The sequence below is a fragment of the Pyrus communis genome, chromosome 10, assembly GCF_963583255.1.
Source record: "Pyrus communis chromosome 10, drPyrComm1.1, whole genome shotgun sequence".
Taxonomy (NCBI): domain Eukaryota; kingdom Viridiplantae; phylum Streptophyta; class Magnoliopsida; order Rosales; family Rosaceae; genus Pyrus; species Pyrus communis.
In genome coordinates this window covers 20,801,451-20,817,959 of record NC_084812.1, presented here as the reverse complement: position 1 = coordinate 20,817,959, position 16,509 = coordinate 20,801,451, and the positions used below count along the sequence as shown (strand labels likewise).

Below are 16,509 nucleotides of genomic sequence, written 5' to 3'. Positions count from 1 at the left end.
GCTGCGGTGGCGGTGCAGATTGGGCGCAAGCATCCTCTCAAACTAGTCTTTGTCTACTAGCGCGAAGAACGACGGAAATCAGGACGGCGATGGCACTGCGGAAGGGTCCTAAAAAGCGAAATGTGGATTTTAACATCACTAAGTGAAAGGACCACCAATAATCATAAAGATAAAGCACTTCTACTTTTCTTCACCCACTCATTCACTAATGGATCAGCTTTCGCCATCCTTCTCTTTTGGAGGTTACAGGGACAAAGACCAGGACGATCGATACGGTGGCGAGAGAAAATTCGCGGCCGAGGGTCACCACGTGTCTGGAGGTTACGAGGACAAATACTAGGAAAATCAATACGGGCGGCGAGAGAAAATCCGCAACCGCAGATCACTATGAGAAGCTGGGACATGCGGCACCGAGGACGAGCGAGCTGATGTCGAGTGCAAAGAATCAAAGATTGAGAATACCCGAGAGATTTTTCAATGTAACTGGTACACTAGATGGTATATCAGGTGTCACTAAATAAATGGTGGGATATGTGTTCTAAAAACTTAATAATTTAAAAAATAAAATTTCTCATCATCTCTATTAAAACAAGTCGTGTACCATTTGTGTTTCCGTCACAATTAAAAATTTCTCGTGAATACAATATACAAGTCTAATTCAACCCTTGGTTTCTTTCTTATTTTATTTTAATAGTAAGAGTTATTTGCATGAATAAACCGTTGTGAGTTAATTGCAGAATGATCCCAGAAAAAAAATTGAAAGGGGCTGCTACCGGGCTACGATCAGTATTTGCTGCCCGACTATCGTAACAATTCTAGCGACCCAAGCTTGTGACAAAGGAGAGGGGAAGAGAAGATTAGTATCACTAAAAAGCAAATAGGACTTTTTACATTGGTTTTTGGTTATAATTGTAAGAAATTAAAAAGTTTGGCTCAAATTCAATTCGTTGTTTTAAAATTGGTTATTTTTCAAACTTTCACCCTAGTGTAAAGAATATCCTCAGTTCAAAAAAAAAAAAAAAAAAAAGCCATGTAAGGTGGTTAGTAAGTTCACTATTTTTCAAATTTTATTTAATAAAAATAAAAAAAAATCTAAAATAAGTAAAATTAAAACAAAAAGTAAAATAGTAAAAAAGAGACAATTGTCACGTGCGTAGATGGTGATAAGATGTTTACCACTTGCAAAACTACGGATAAAAACATTTAAAAATACTTGTAATAGAACAAGGTAGTTGTAATATAAATACTCATGCAAGGTCATTCTCCACATGGATTATTAAAACAATATTTAAAACCAATTCTTAATAATCATTTAAAATAAAAAAATTAGGAAAAGATTGATTTTGTAATTTAAAATAATAAAAACGAATTTTATAAAAATAATTAAGCAAATCGTCAAGAAAAAAAAAATAAGGAAATCAAATTGCAAAGCACACAGTTTTAATAAAATGATAAAAATGCACTAGGGTTTAGTCGTTGCGATTAACAATCCTATGTAGTTCTATCAATTACTTATGAATTATCACATACATGCTTTGAAGGTTAGATTTTCCCAATGCATATTCTCCTCATTATGTTCAAGCAAGAACGTATATTTAACATGCAATCTATATATTATGTTCAGATTAAATATAATATGCAAGATTCATTAAGTTCTGTGAAAGACTTTTAAAAAACCATGCAACCCTTAAGAGTATGTTCGGCTTATTATGGTTGATACCAACCTTAGAAAAATTTGTAGAGAATGGGACCAGTGTGCTCTCAGCCTCTTAATTTTCTTCGATGTTGATGGCTAAGTTCGAAGAACACTGAGAAAAAGGGCAACACAGTCATGCCCAAGAAAGACACTGCTCTAATAACATGTGGAAAAACTAAGGGGGTGTATTCAATTGGGAATTTGAGAGATTTTAATGGATTTATAAATCCATGGATTTTTATGGAGTTTAACTGATTGTAAAGATTCCATGTAAAATTTTGATTTAATTCCCTCGAAATCTCATGGGAAGAGGTGAGATTTGTGGATGCTTAAAATACATTACAAAATCTCTCTAATTCCCTCTAATTCCTCAACTTTTCCAAATTCTTTAAATTCTAATTCTAATTGAATACACCCGAAAAGTTATAAACTTCTTTAAAATTCTAATTGAATACACTCGGATTTCTAATAATTTTAATAAACTATCTTAAAATCTTAATTGAATACACATTGAATTTCAGAGAATCACTTAAAATCCTGATTGAATACTCCTAGATTCATTAAAAGAACTAAAATCCCTCAAAATCCCAAATTGAATACACCCCCTCTAGTTTTGACTTTCGAATGTATTTTCTTACTATGAATTTTGAGATTAAAGGACTTCAAGTAACAGAAAATCAAGGGAAGATTACACGCAATCGTCCCTAAAATCAGCCTTAATGGAGGGTAATCAAACAGCATTCCTTAATTAAAGGAAGCATATATCAATAAGTCAACTAAAACCTAGGGTTTAGGAATAACCGAACCCTAAAAACCCTAAAAGCAAATTCCTGGGAACAACATGCAACCTAGGGCTGCGGAACTGATCGAACTGATTGCTGCAAGATGCTGCTGTGTTGGAAACATGGAAGATGCAGCAAGGGGAAATGCTGGAAGATAAAAGGCAGAGCTGAAACCGTGCTGAAGTTTTTCGTTCAATAAAAATGAAATAAATGTATGATTAATAATGATATATGATCATGACCCGTACGTTCTGATAATCATCACAGCCTTTCTTCATTGATATCGTACTTGAAGTTGAAGGCATTGATGCAACTGTAAAAACCATCGTCCAAGTCATCAGTAGCATGCACTTGACCGTTGATACCAGTGTCCCGACGAGAGTAGGAGAAGGGAACATCACATGAAACCTTGGCGGCCAGCAGCCTCACCTTCACTACACTCATTGCCGGCACACCAACCATGCAAACAGTCTCCACTTGAGTTTCGGACGTCTCGGTTTCTCCCCACTGGACCTCTCCTTTAAATTCTCCCCCTGAAATCTCAAACTTCACCGCTCCGTTGTCACCTGCCGTGATTCGTGGAACGCCATCGGCTTCAACATTGGTTTTTGGTTTTATGGAATAGACTCTACTGATATCATTCCAACTGCAAATATTGGACTTCTTGTAGAACAACTTGAGTAGTACGTTTGTGGTTTCTTGGGTGAAGTTCACGGCTTCTCCGGCTGCGATTTCCGTGTCATTTTGGTAATTGTAGATCCTGGCATGGGCGAGACGGTAATTGACATTGTAGATGGTCCTTGACTTAACAGGCTCTTCAACGTGGAGGTGTGAATAAATGGAGAGATTAGACACGTTGGCGCACATACCAGTAATCCCCCATGTGTATCTCTTGCAGTACTTGTTGTTCCCTACGTTCATGAGAGCTATGACTTTGTCAGAAAGCTTAAACGCCCGATACAACGTGTCTTTGTAGTTCTTGTCTCCGGCAGTTGGGTTAAACGCGTCCGCCCAGATCCACTCGTCTTTGGCGACTCTCCAATATCTTTCGAAGAAACTGTTTTTTATTTGTAAGGTTCCGTCAGGGTTTCTGAAGATCTCATGCGTCGCAGCCGGATCACATACGTCATGACCATCAAAATGGAGATATGGCCCATCTTCTTCTTCGTCTCCGTGGTCCATATGGTTGCGGTCAGCCATATGGGCTGTGACGTAGCTACCTTCGTCTCCCTTGAACACCACGTGTTTCGGCAATATCACCAGCGATTCCCAATTCACGACTGTGCACACATCTTGCGACTCTACGTTGTTAGGATCATCTGCAGCGGCGTTTGAGCCTTCATAAAGTACTAAGGCGTCCGAGCTGTTGTGTAAGGTAGTATAACGTCCGAGGTGGACATGCCGAAATTGGACCACCTGACTATCATCTTCTAGATCACCATCATTATTGTTACCATTATTAGTATTATTATTGTTATCATCGTCCTTGTCTATCGGATCCACGTAGACGGTCTCGAAGAGGGTACATGAGGGTTTTGATTGGTCTTCCTCGGGTTCGTCTGCCCCTGCAACAATTAAAACCTGGTTGTCAAACATATGCGTTCCCGTCACGCTTACCCAGTATTTATTGTTGTAACAACATCTAATGTGGACTAGCCCTTTATTCCCTCTATTCTTTGCCATCTCCACTTCGTACTTTGCGTAATGGCTGCTGGCCTCCTCTTCGGAGAATTTGAGAAACCCGGCTGGCGCATTCTCCTCTCCATTACCTTTCATGCAGCGCAAGAATTTTCTGTTATGGTTTGATTTCACGACCACAAACCTTGGCAATGCCATTCGATTTGATTTCTCTCTCTTTCTATGTATATCTCAATCAATTGTTTAGTTAGCAACAAGCTTGTGCTATAACTAAAGAACTAAACTATATATATGTTTTTTCACTGAAACTAATCATCATGAATTTTGCACTTATCCCAGACCGTGAATTTTTCAAGAGATTACTGCTTCATTCGTGCGTGGCAAAGTATGTGGCAGTCATTAATTATTTAATTTCTCACATTACTTGAATAAAACTTGTAAAGAAGATGGGATATACACCTAGCATGAACTTATTTTGTAGTGGTGTCCCATATTGATCGACGCTTTTGTTGGGCTTTTCTTGTATATAAATAGAAAATTTTGCATGAATAGTAAGGCTATGTCTTCTGAAAAAAAAGGTGTGAGGAAAAAAAAAAAAACCGAACTTTGAATAAGACTTAGTCAGCAAGGTACTATAGTTCTTCCAGGTGGCTGTCTCGAGGGTTGGGAAGAGGAAGTGAGGTGGGTATAGGGAGATTTATATATATATTTTTTAACTTTTTAAAATTCCCAGAATGTCCGTGTCACATTAGCAAGTTAACGATTTATATAGTTGAATTAACGAAATAGGACAAAATGAGAAACGAAGAATGAATATAGGATGTAAGTGAGCCATAGTATAGTGTATGTAGGGTAAAGTATGATTTTGTGTAGAGTAAAAGTGGAATAGCGAAAAATAAGAAAATGTAAACATGCGCCCTTTTTAGCCTCACACAAGTATGTTTGATATAATTGTTGTTTCTGTTTGATTTATTTAATGCAATGATCAAAATTAAGAGGGGTGTGTCAGAGGTTATAAAGCGGTTGTGAAAACTATCTTTCTTTTATTAAATATTGATTTGTAACCGGCATAGTTTCAGTTTGGATCCTGAGTCTCTATATTTAGGTTTCATGCATTTACCTGCATTTTACTATATCTATACCATTCTCATCTAACAACTCAAGACATGACACATCAAATTTAATAGTTAATTCCAATTTAACATTGTTAAGTCTAAATAAAATAAAATTAAAATAAAAAATAAAAACAACCCTGACAACACCCATTACTCAATCCACCTCACCCTACAGGCGGCAACCCTTGCGCCCCTCCTCTCTCTCTCTCTCTCTTTCCATTTTTCGTCTTGTTTCTCTCTATTTCTCTCCTTCTCTAATTGTCCTTAATACCACCATAAGCGTGTTCAAAAACCTTTTCTTGCAAGATTTGACACATGGGGTAGCAAAAATGTGCCGTCATTAGTCTTGATGTATTTGTACCTACAAAACAAATAAACACTTTTGACCAACATCAAACGCCACGCTCGTGTACTGGGTAAGTGGTTTGGCCAATGGATCTCCGATACCTAAGTCAATTTCTTTGAAAAGAGAGAGTGTTAAGGGCTTATTGTGTAGTAAAAGGTTATGAGAAACTAGTATAGATAGAGTATTCATAGGGAGGTGGCTGGCCACAAAGGGTAGAGTTCTGCTCTACACGTGGCGGTTTCCTATTAGCCAAGGTTTGTTATCTGTAGGATGGGGAAAGAATAATTCACCTATCTATAATCCCTTTGACTTTTTCTTCTTATCATGAGCAGGGAAACTTGTTGATGTCGTAGTCTACTACTCAGGCTTCTACGGATATTGGATTGCGCCTGAGAATATTTGTGGGTCATGCCCATTTAATGAGGGCATTCTTGTCTTCTTTGGTAAAAAGTTCACGTGTCGTCTTCATGATTTTTGAGACCATTTTTTGCTTAACAAATGCCCCCACACCTGTTGTGTTGTACATAGGAGGTCCAGGAGGTGTAGAGTCCAAGTTGAGTAGGTTTGCCAAAAATGGGTTCTTCGACCACATTGGATTATAAGCTCTAACTTGTAGTAAATGTCTTTGGGAAACGAAGTCCAACTGCCTATATATTTTATTTAATTCTACCTTAAGTAGAGGATTAAATAAAATAAGAGAGCAATTTTCTTCAGAACAAAAAGAGACAAAATTTTAGGATTTGTTCCCCCTCTCCAATTTTCTTCTTTGGTTGCCTTATGAAAATAGCTGTTTATTGTACCAAAAGGTAAGAAAATAGTTTCTTTCTTCTTGTTGTTGTCGCAGGGTAGCTCAGGACTAGTAGATTGAGTCCTAAGTGGGTGACATGGCAACAGGGGTTACCTGATAGTAGACGTAGATGCGGCTTGTCAAGGTTGAGGAATAAATGGCATGGTTGGAAGTCGAGGTGCAGGGTGTCGTGGGCCGTGAGGCTGGAGGACTGTATGAAGTCGGGCTGCATTAGTTGTTGCAGTAGGCTGAGTCCCAAGTGGGTGACACGGCAACAGGGGTTGCTTGATAGTAGACGTAGATACGGCTTGGTCAGGGTCGAGGAATAGATGGCATGGTTAGGAGTCGAGGTACATGGTGCCGCGAGCCATGAGGCTGGATGACTGTATGAAGTTAGGCTGCACTAGTTGTTACAGTAGGCTAAGTCCCAAGTGGGTGATATGGTAACAAGGGCTACCTGATAGTAATCATAGATCCAGCTCGGTCAGGGTCGAGGAATGGATGGCATGGCTAGGAGTCAAGGTGCAGGGTGGCGTAGGCCATAAGGCTGGATGATTGTGTGAAGTTGGGCTGCACTAATTGCTATAATTGTTACCTTCTAGGTCGGTGCAACGTTGAAGCCGCGGAGGTGAGCCTCGGCGTCAAGGAACCGCAAGAAAGGCATATGGCCTTGTTGGTAGGTTGGCTTGCTTGCTAGACCTTCAGTTGAGAATAATTCAAGGACTCATTCTTCTACTTATAGGAGTTTTACTATTTTTAGAAATAGATTGAAGTCTTGGCTAAGAAGAGTGTTCAGCGTAAGAGATCCCTACTACCCCCAATGTTTATGTTTGAACATATAATGAATTGTCCATTTATAGCTAAGTCTAGATTGGTTTCTGAAATACTTGCCGCTATGAAAAGTGGGGAGGAAAGTTTGTCACTTGAAAAAATGGATTGGGCTACCAAAGAAATGTTAAAGCTTGCTTCTTTTAGTGTTGCCACATCTGTGTTGTCTACCAAAAAGGAAGAAATTGCTCAAGTTTTGTTTCTCAACTGCTTAGATAGAGCAGTTGAAGATGAAGCTGCCAAGATTGGAGCCACTGAAAATGAAATGGTGATGGTGTGAGCTGCTAAAGACTAGGTAGCTGTTAGAGAGCCAGAGATCATCCAAGTTGCTAATAAGTAGTCTGATTTGTTTTACTTGTGTCAGATTTCAGGGGACTGAGTAAGTGCAAGTTTATCAATTTGCTAGAAATTTAACCAAATGCTTTCTTCTTTTCATGCCATATTCGTTATTCATTGACTTGAATGCTCTTCAAACTTTTCTAGCTTGAAGGCTCTGTGGCCTGCCGTATGGGTGAAAACCCAGGTACATAGGAAGTGTCGCTTGTCATGGTTTCATAATTTTTCAACTTCGTATCCTTTGTCCAGGGACTTAGTCAAAGAACTTATTAAAAAGTTCAGTGACTACTACGTGTGAGAAATTTTACGTGACAGAAAATTCCAAAAGTAATTGCGAGAGCGTTCTTCGAGCATTAAATCAGGCTTCAATGAAAGCACCAATTTGTGGTAGCAAAAGTTTGCCGTCTTCAGTCATGATGTGTTTATACCTACAACACAAATAAACACCTTTGATCAACAACCAAAGCCACACGCGCCCACAAGGTAGGGGGTTGGCCAACAGATCTCTGATGCCTAAGTCAATTTATCTTAAAAGAGAGTGTTTAGGCTTAATTGCGTAGCAAAAGCTTACTAGAAACTAATGTTGATGAAGTATTTATAGGGAGGTGGCTGCCCTACATATAGTAGCTTCCCATTAACCAAGTGTCACCCATATCTTGGGATATGAAGTATTAATCATGAGATAATATCTTGGGATATTCTTAAAAGTATCCTTGATTGGATATAATGAGGATTCCTTAGTTGTTTAAGTTGGCCTTCAATTAGGAATGAAAGATAGGATTCCTTTGACTTTTCCTCTTTGCCATGAGTAGGGAGTTTGTTGATGTCGCAGTATGCTACTTAGGCCTCTAGGCATGTTGAACTGTGTGTGAGAATATTATTAGGCCATGCCCATTTAATGAAGACATTTTTGTTTTCTTCAAGAAAGAGTCCACTTGTTGTATCGAGAATTTTTGGAATTATTATTTGCTCCACATCACACATGTTGTACACACCTTGGAAACTCATGAATTTCCTAAAAAGCAAAGAAGCAGAACATTGTGGTGTGTTCTTCCACTGAAGCAGAACATCGAGCCATGGCGGATACTTGTTGTGAACTCAAATGGCTTCAATATATTTTCAAATGCTTAGGTGTTGAGCATCCAGGATCAGCTAAATTATATTGTGACAACCAATCAGCATTACACATCGCCAAGAATTTTGTTTTTCACAAACAAACAAAGCACATTGAGTTGGTGTCATCTTGTATGACAACATCTTAAAATTGGGCTGGTTTCCACTGCGTTACGCCAACAAGTTCATAATTGGCAGACTTATTTACAAAGCCCTTGGGAAAGGTTACTTTTCTCAAAACTACTTGACAAGTTCAGAGTGTATGAGATTCACTCTTCAACTTGAGGGGGACTTGTCGAGATACTTTATTATTTGTTTGATCATGCTATTCGTTGTAATTGATATTGTGATTGTGATTATCTCTATCAAAGATTGCATAGCTATTGTTTAGAGACCATATTTGGTTAATAGTAGATTTCTATGATATTTGATATTGTATTCTCAATACTGAGTCCTCCTTATAAGAACATTTGTACTATTTTGTAAATCATCCAATATATTACAATTCACACCAAATTTCTCAAGAGAGGCAAAATTTAAGAGGCTAAAAGGTCCCGCAAAATGTAGACAACCATATGATGTCTAAGTCCATGATATGTTGAAAGATTAGACAATACTTCATTAAATAAGTGACCTCACTTTATTGAGAACTATCTAGAATATTCGAATCAGAATTTGTACTAATTGGAATATTCAAATGAGGATTTAAACTACTTGAAATATTCAATGAAGGATTTGGACTAATTGGAATATTTGAAGGAGGATTTCAGCATCGTTTCTTATAGTATAGTTCCATAAGGTTTTGAAAGACGTTATACGCTAGTCGAGTGACATGATGTACGCTAATGCCTAGCGCTTAAGCAGAGCCTAGACAAACTAGGCGAATTTTAGTAATTTATATATAAAAAATTCTTATAAGGGATCTAATCTGACCATCCCTCTTTGCCTAGAGGATTTCATCCCACCACCTGCACGGCTGCACCTTCATTTTTGTCTGAAATTCTTAGACCAAGTCCACTTCTCCTAATTTCCCGTCATTGGGCGATTGAATCCCTTAAAACTCACAAAATACTCTCCACCCCAAGCCTAATCAGTCGGGCTACAGTGAAAGGAAACAGAGTCTGACTACTCAATCGGACCACAATCACCGAACCCAACGCCCGAGTGGTCTAACATTAGCATGATGTCAACCACATTAAAATATTAAAAGAAATTATTGCAGGAGGAGAAGGACAAATTGTAGGACCATGAGGAATCGCAAAAGGATGGGGAAAATTGCAAGAGAATGAGGTGAAGAAGGTGATAAAGTCGGATTCGAGGGGAGGGGTGGGATGACGAAAAAGAGGGAGGGAGAGGGAGAAAAGAGGGATCTGGAGCTGATGAAGATCTAGGAAGGGATCGAGAAGGGGAGGAGAAAAAAAGGGAGAGGTGAGGCTAGAATTGCCACAAAGAAAAATAGGAGAAAAGAAGTAGGAAGAAAGAAAGAAGAGAAAAAGGTGAAAAGAATAATAATAAATTTTTTTTATTAATTTAAAAAAATAATTTTTTTAGTAGCAATTACCTGCATAATTTATGTTATATGTAGAGATGTATTCGAGTAATTACTATTCAGTAAGGCAACAATTGTCTTTTCCCAATTGACGGGGCAATTATTGTTTTAGTGAGATGAAGTGGATATCAAGCAGCAAAGCATAAACCAAAATGATTGAGTATCATGTTTGATTGTGTCATTGGCCAATGACATCAAATTATTTAGATGTTCTTTAATAAACTTATGAAATTACTTTTCTTAGCCTCTCATTACAAAAGATTGTCAAACTACTTTAACTCTTCTAAGACCAACTTCAATGGTTAGGGTTAAAATTAAAATTTTTAGCCTAGGAAATTTAGGTTTAACCCAAAACAGTTTTTCTCTTCTAATGATTTTGACTTAAAATTTTAGCCTACGATTATTAAAGAACGAATTTAGGTTTTTTTTTTTTTTTTTTGTAACTTTTTTGAAAATAAAATTTATGTAGATTATGTTAATTTATTTTTACGAACATAAATAATGAAAAATCACTAAATCTATCTTATTTTTACACATGCACCACATGAAAGAATGTTTTTTAATTGTTTTAGTTGTAGGATTTAATTTTTGATTGTCAAATCTTTTTGTTACTGTTAGATTTACTCATATTTGATCGCAACCGTTGAATTTAATGTACTTATAAATTTGATTTAAAAAAAAAAAATTGAACCTGGTGTTGAACCATTGGTCCAAGTATGTGGGCCTCTGATTAAAAAAATAGTTGTTGGTGTTTTTGCAAGTGGTCGACAACGTCAGCAACTCGGTCACATACACTAAACTTAGCTCATTTTTTGGGCTTAATTTGGGCCAAAAATAAGTTTTAACCCAAAACCCTTTTTTAGTCCAATGATTGGAAAAACTTTGAGTTAGTTTAAAACTCAAATTTTGAGTTTTATTCCAACCACTGGAGTTGATCCACTTGGAGCATACTACAACCCTAGGTGGCAAAGAGCCAACATCAAGGTGCCTAACCTTCCCGTCGATGTGAATCCTTGAGAAGGATCAGCCTGTTATCCCTAAAATAACTTTTATCCATTGAGTGATGGTCCTAAGTACTTGAAGGGTTTAACACATAAATTATTGGAGGAAACATCACGTTCTATCTTTTTACCAAAGGGCCAATGAAAACCATATTTGCAATTGTTAGGTAAGAACATCTCCAGGCTTAAGGCTTAAAATTTGAGCCCCTGACCCACAAAAAACTCCTCCAACAGATGGCCCAAATTTAGATCCAAGCAAAAAAAAATGAAAACTAGATTTGAATCAGTCTTCTTTAAACTTGACCTCTTTAAATACGACACGTTACATAAAAACGAAGTCTGAGAAACTAACGCACTTCACACCACACTCCGCAAGGGAGCTTTCATTTGGAAAGTGGTTTTATTTTCCACATACCCTTTCTCTTCCACTGCACACTTCATGTTTATTTCCTTTTCCATTTTACCATCCGGAAATTTACTACTAAAACTTTTTTGATCTCAATCTCATACATAAATATTATTTTTCCTGCCATTCCAACGTCTGTTAATCGATTCGTTAGTCTATCTGTTGATCTACACGCGGAGACAAACGAATGTAAAATATGTGTCAATGTGTACCAATTTTTTTTGTCTTTGGACGATTATAATTGACGTGGCAGGTTTAGAATAAGGGAAGCAAATTATAAGGGAGAAAAAAACCAAACAGTGGATATCCGATCCACTTCATATTTGGGTCATGTCAGTCAACGACATATAATTTGTTAAGCAAATGTAACCCCGCAAATTTTGTTTTATTAATTTAATTTTTCAAACTAATGAAAATCTGATACTCAGATATTAACAGAACCCACATGTTTAGGAGAAAAATCAGATTTCTAACGTCCATATTTCAACAAGCCATTGACTGAACTGTGTATGTGAGTTCAAACGTCCATAATTACCACAAGAAGCTTCAACATAATTTGTAACTCACTCTCTCCACCTCACTTTTTCCCAGTAAGTCTCCCTCTCTCTTCTCCTTCTTTAACCTATGGAATATGTTAAATATTTACTGTCCCAGATTTTGATATAGATTTTTTTTTTTTCACGTTATCTGGATCACGTTTTTACTTGCATCCTCAGTAGTAGTAAATGCATAATTATGAGTAATTAATGTGGATTTTGCATGCCTTAGTTGTTTGAATTTCTTAAATTTTACCTCCTTTTGTGTTCTTATTGAATGAAATTTTTTGCATATGTACCATTGAGTCATATGAACAGTGAGCAAAAAGTGAGAGAATGAGTAACAAATTGAGTTGCAATTCATATTGTCCTCACTAAGCGAGCCCCTTCCTGTTAATTTATTAATTTTTTGAAAAAGCTATCATCAACAGTTCATGTGTTTGTGCTGAACTATTCTCACCAGGCCAAAAACCCTTTCAATTTCCTTCTTTCTCGATTTACGTGTGTCATTCTTGCACATGGGTCATGCTAACCTTCAATTGCAGAACATACAGTAGTATTTGAAATTACAGTATGCATATATACATTGCCATTGAAGCAACCCTATCTGTTCATGTTATACCTTATTCTGTATGGCTGGTACAAAAGGAAATACAGTTTTATTGGTGAAGAGGTCATTGCAAAGCCAGAGTCGATCGTCGGAAACTTCCCTACTGTAAACGCTGCAGTCAAAGGAATCACCAAAAGATGGCAATGAGACAATGCAAAGATTTATCATCCTGGTAAAATAGAGGCTGAATTTATATAAAATTATTTTTTTATTTGAAATTTGTATGTATTTTTCACTCAATTTGTTCCCCTTGCCGTTTACTTCTTTTTAGGTTGTCTAAGCCTACATTGGCACCAGATTTGCAACTCAACGCACTTGGTGCGCCGTTCATGGACAAAGTAAGTGTTCTAAAAACCGTAATTCTACCGCAGTTTTTGTTTACCGCGACATATTTATGAACTCCTTTTCTATGAGAGAATGAAGGCCAGATGTGCTATAATTTTTCTTTGGTAATAATAATCGTTGTTCGCAGGTTCTTCTGGCTGAAAAATCAGCCAAAGTTGCTGCATTTCTCAAACAGAAATCACAGGATGATCTTTCTCGCTTCCTTAGAAATATCCCTGCTGACACAGACACTCTTGAGCTTGTTGCCAGATTCTACCACGGCTTTGAAATTCAGATGTCCACTGAAAATATTGTACCTCTCATTTGTGTAGCTCACTACTTGGAGATGACTGAAAACCACAGCAAAAATAATCTGTTAAGTAAGGCGCTTTCTTATTTTCAAGAAAGAATCCTCCCGAGCTGGAATGAAACTGTGAAGGCTTTCCGAGCCACAGAAAAGTTCCTCCAACAGTCTGTGAAGCTTGGTTTAATCGATGCCTGTATAGATTCTATCATTCAAAAGGCACTAGCTAATCCCAGCCTTCTCGGAGAGCCAATCAAGAATTTGATGAAGTGTGATTACGATAGTGAGGATGATGACGAAGAAGGCTATAGGCCGAGTGCAAGGAGAAGGCTCTTTGTTCTTGACTGGCAATCGGAAGACTTGACAACACTGTCCCTCCGGATCTATGAGCCTGTCATCCTTGGAATGAAAAAGCATGGCGTTCCATCGCGGTATGTGGCCGCATCCCTTTGTAACTATACAAAGAAATGGGTTTTCACTAGCAGCGGAGAGGAAGGTAAGATGAACTATCAAAGGGAAATCCTTGAAGCAGTGGAGAGGTTGTTGCCTCATGAAATTGGACTACTTCCATGCACATTATTGTTTGAAATCCTCCGTTTCGCTATTCTTTTGGAAGCGAGTTCTGACTGTAGAAATGGGATTGAGATCAGAATTGGAAAACAACTGGATCGGGCAACAGTCAAAGACCTCTTGATACCATCTCAAGGCTATTCCAAGGAAATGCAATACGAGATTGGGTGTTTGAGGCGGATACTGAAAGTGTTCTATGGAAGTTTTACTTCTTCAGATGTATCTGGGCTAGTTGCAGTAGCTGAACTCATTGAAGAATTCTTGGCTGAAATTTCCAGTGACATAGATCTGAAGATAGGTACATTTGTTGAATTAGCAGAGATGTCGATTGCAGCATCGTTGGGTATACAAAGAACCTCAGATGGAATATACAGGGCGGTTCATATCTATTTAGATAAGCACAGGCACTTGACAGAGATGGAACGAGAGGAAGTGTGTCAGGTTTTGGATTTCAAAAAGATGTCGCCCGAAGCATGTGAACACGCTACCAAAAATGAAATGTTGCCTCTGAGGGTGGTGGTGCAGGTGTTATTTGCAGGGCAGTTGCAGCTGCGGGATACGATCATCAATGAGGTGCAGGGTTCAGACGAAAGATCAACAAAGGAGGCTGCGGAGGAGAATGAAGCAAAGTTGGATGTTGGTGAGGGAGAAATGAGATCCGAGATGGAGAAAATGAGCATAAAGGTGATGGAGCTTGAAAGAGAGTGCTATAAGATGAGGAAAGAGATTGATAATGGCTGCAACCCCAAGGTGAAGAAGGAGAAAACTAGCTTGTGGAGAGAAATGAAGAGGAAGTTCGGGTGCATCAACAGCGTGGGCGATTCTAACTGCCAACTGAAGAAGAAGAAGAAGAAGGTGCATCCAAAACATGGAGTGTGACATGTAGATTCTTCTTCCATCTAAGACTTCTTTTGGCAAATATCTAGCTATTCATTGAATTATTTTTCAGCTTTGATCCTCGACTTAAAAAATAAATCCTTTTTCTGCTTTGTCTAAGTACAGCTTCAACTTTATCTAGTCTAGCCCTACTTTTGCAAATAATCTGGTTATTTATTGATATGAATAATGAAAGAGAATTAAGTTATCTGCAAATCAAGAAGTTGATTTTGAACTTCATTACAGAAAGAAGTTCGTGTTCTTGAAAGATAGAACTCAACTAGAACACCGAGGTTCACGAAAAACAGAAAAGAAATTGGGCAATCTGAACTACATTGTACTAATAAGCTTGAGAAAATCAAGTTACAACAAAGAAAACCTTTCCTCTTTTGTTAGTTCCCTTTCTAGCATCAAACTACATGCATATATATGATCATTGTTGCAAAACATTTTTACATGGTTCCAATTTACCTCTAAAATTTGTTTTCCTGCGTTCTTCAGACAACATTACCACTGCCACACCGAGAATGGACTCCAAACTCACCTCCCCATATACATAATATTGTCCTTGAGCTTTCGTTCCCTGTGGCAAGAGAAGGAAGTTATACATAGTTGCATATGATTCTTTCCATGATTGAAGCCAATTAAAATCTCTCAATTCCATTCCATTCCATTCCACCACAATTGCAATGAGGCTAGTCTATTCGCCGGGGAACGGAGATATATATATCGATACTACTTGGCAACATCCATGCTGTTGTAAAAAGAAATTAAACCATTAATCTAAACGGCATTTCACTATCTTTAGAACCAACTGATTCATTGATCGCATTATGATGTTCCATGTCTATGGCTTGATGATGGTTGTCTTTCCCATTCTGGCCTCCGTGTCCACCCTGATCTTCATTCCCCATTACAACCACCGCGGCAAACTGCACCCTTCGGTCACCATTAGGTGAATGAACAGGGGAGTCTGTAGCTGATGATGCAATGCCAGCTGTCAATGCGCCGCTTGTGGTGGGGATGGTGGCTGCCCGGCTGCTGCCTGCCTTGGCATAGTGACCGCTGTCCCCAGTATGCGTGGCAGCAGCGGGCCTAAAACATCTGTAGATGCATGTCGTGATCCAAAACGCCCATGGAATAGCCACAAGCACCATTCCTGCAGGGGGGAACCATGGTTGGGATTTTTCTTCAGGTAGAAGCATGTAAAGGAAAAGAAGTACTCCGCCGGCAATAATGCAGATGAAGAAAAGGCCGGAGATGACAGAGACTCGAGCATCTCCTTTCCTTTCCTCCATTGAAGGTAAAGAAAGAGCGAACAGGATCTTTCTTCTGCGGCGTGACCGATAATGTTTTCTGAGTTTTGTGTAATTGTTTTTGTGTGTTGGATATTGTCTGTCTTCGTTTTTAGTTTGGTTAGACTGGGTCGAGTTGTTGCCGGAATCCAACAAAGTGGTGGATGGGAATTATGGAGGATACATCAGGTGGTGAGAAGGTTTCAAAACATAGCGGTGAAAGCGGGGCTGGTTTGTAACTGCAATGCATTGTTATTAACTGACTAACGAGTTTTATTTATGCACAAAACAAGAGTTTAAAGATATAATGATGACAACGAAAATGACGAAAATGAATTGATGATGTACTCTAGTATGTACAGTTAATTATAGGATGCGATTTTTGTGCTCTTATTTA

At 38.1% G+C, this 16,509-nt stretch overlaps 3 protein-coding genes across 3 annotated transcripts; 1 reads left to right on the top strand and 2 right to left on the bottom strand.

Annotated features, from left to right (window-relative positions):
* Window positions 1-2,739: 2,739 nt before the first annotated feature.
* Window positions 2,740-4,314, bottom strand: LOC137747973 (uncharacterized). Its single transcript, XM_068488094.1, has one exon. It carries the CDS (start codon window positions 4,312-4,314, stop codon window positions 2,740-2,742), a length of 1,575 nt encoding a protein of 524 aa, XP_068344195.1.
* An 8,913-nt stretch (window positions 4,315-13,227) lies between these two features.
* Window positions 13,228-14,820, top strand: LOC137746771 (BTB/POZ domain-containing protein At5g17580-like). The gene has a single exon (XM_068486775.1). It carries the CDS (start codon window positions 13,363-13,365, stop codon window positions 14,818-14,820), a length of 1,458 nt encoding a protein of 485 aa, XP_068342876.1. The 5' UTR covers window positions 13,228-13,362.
* A 767-nt stretch (window positions 14,821-15,587) lies between these two features.
* LOC137747972 (uncharacterized) lies at window positions 15,588-16,115 on the bottom strand. Its single transcript, XM_068488092.1, has one exon. The coding sequence runs from the start codon at window positions 16,113-16,115 to the stop codon at window positions 15,588-15,590; it is 528 nt and encodes a 175-aa protein (XP_068344193.1).
* Between the last annotated feature and the right edge of the window lie 394 nt (window positions 16,116-16,509).

Coding starts and splice junctions, on each gene's coding strand:
- LOC137747973 (XM_068488094.1), bottom strand. CDS start 4,314: ATGGCATTGCCAAGGTTTGTGGTCGTGAAATCAAACCATAACAGAAAA.
- LOC137746771 (XM_068486775.1), top strand. CDS start 13,363: ATGTCCACTGAAAATATTGTACCTCTCATTTGTGTAGCTCACTACTTG.
- LOC137747972 (XM_068488092.1), bottom strand. CDS start 16,115: ATGGAGGAAAGGAAAGGAGATGCTCGAGTCTCTGTCATCTCCGGCCTT.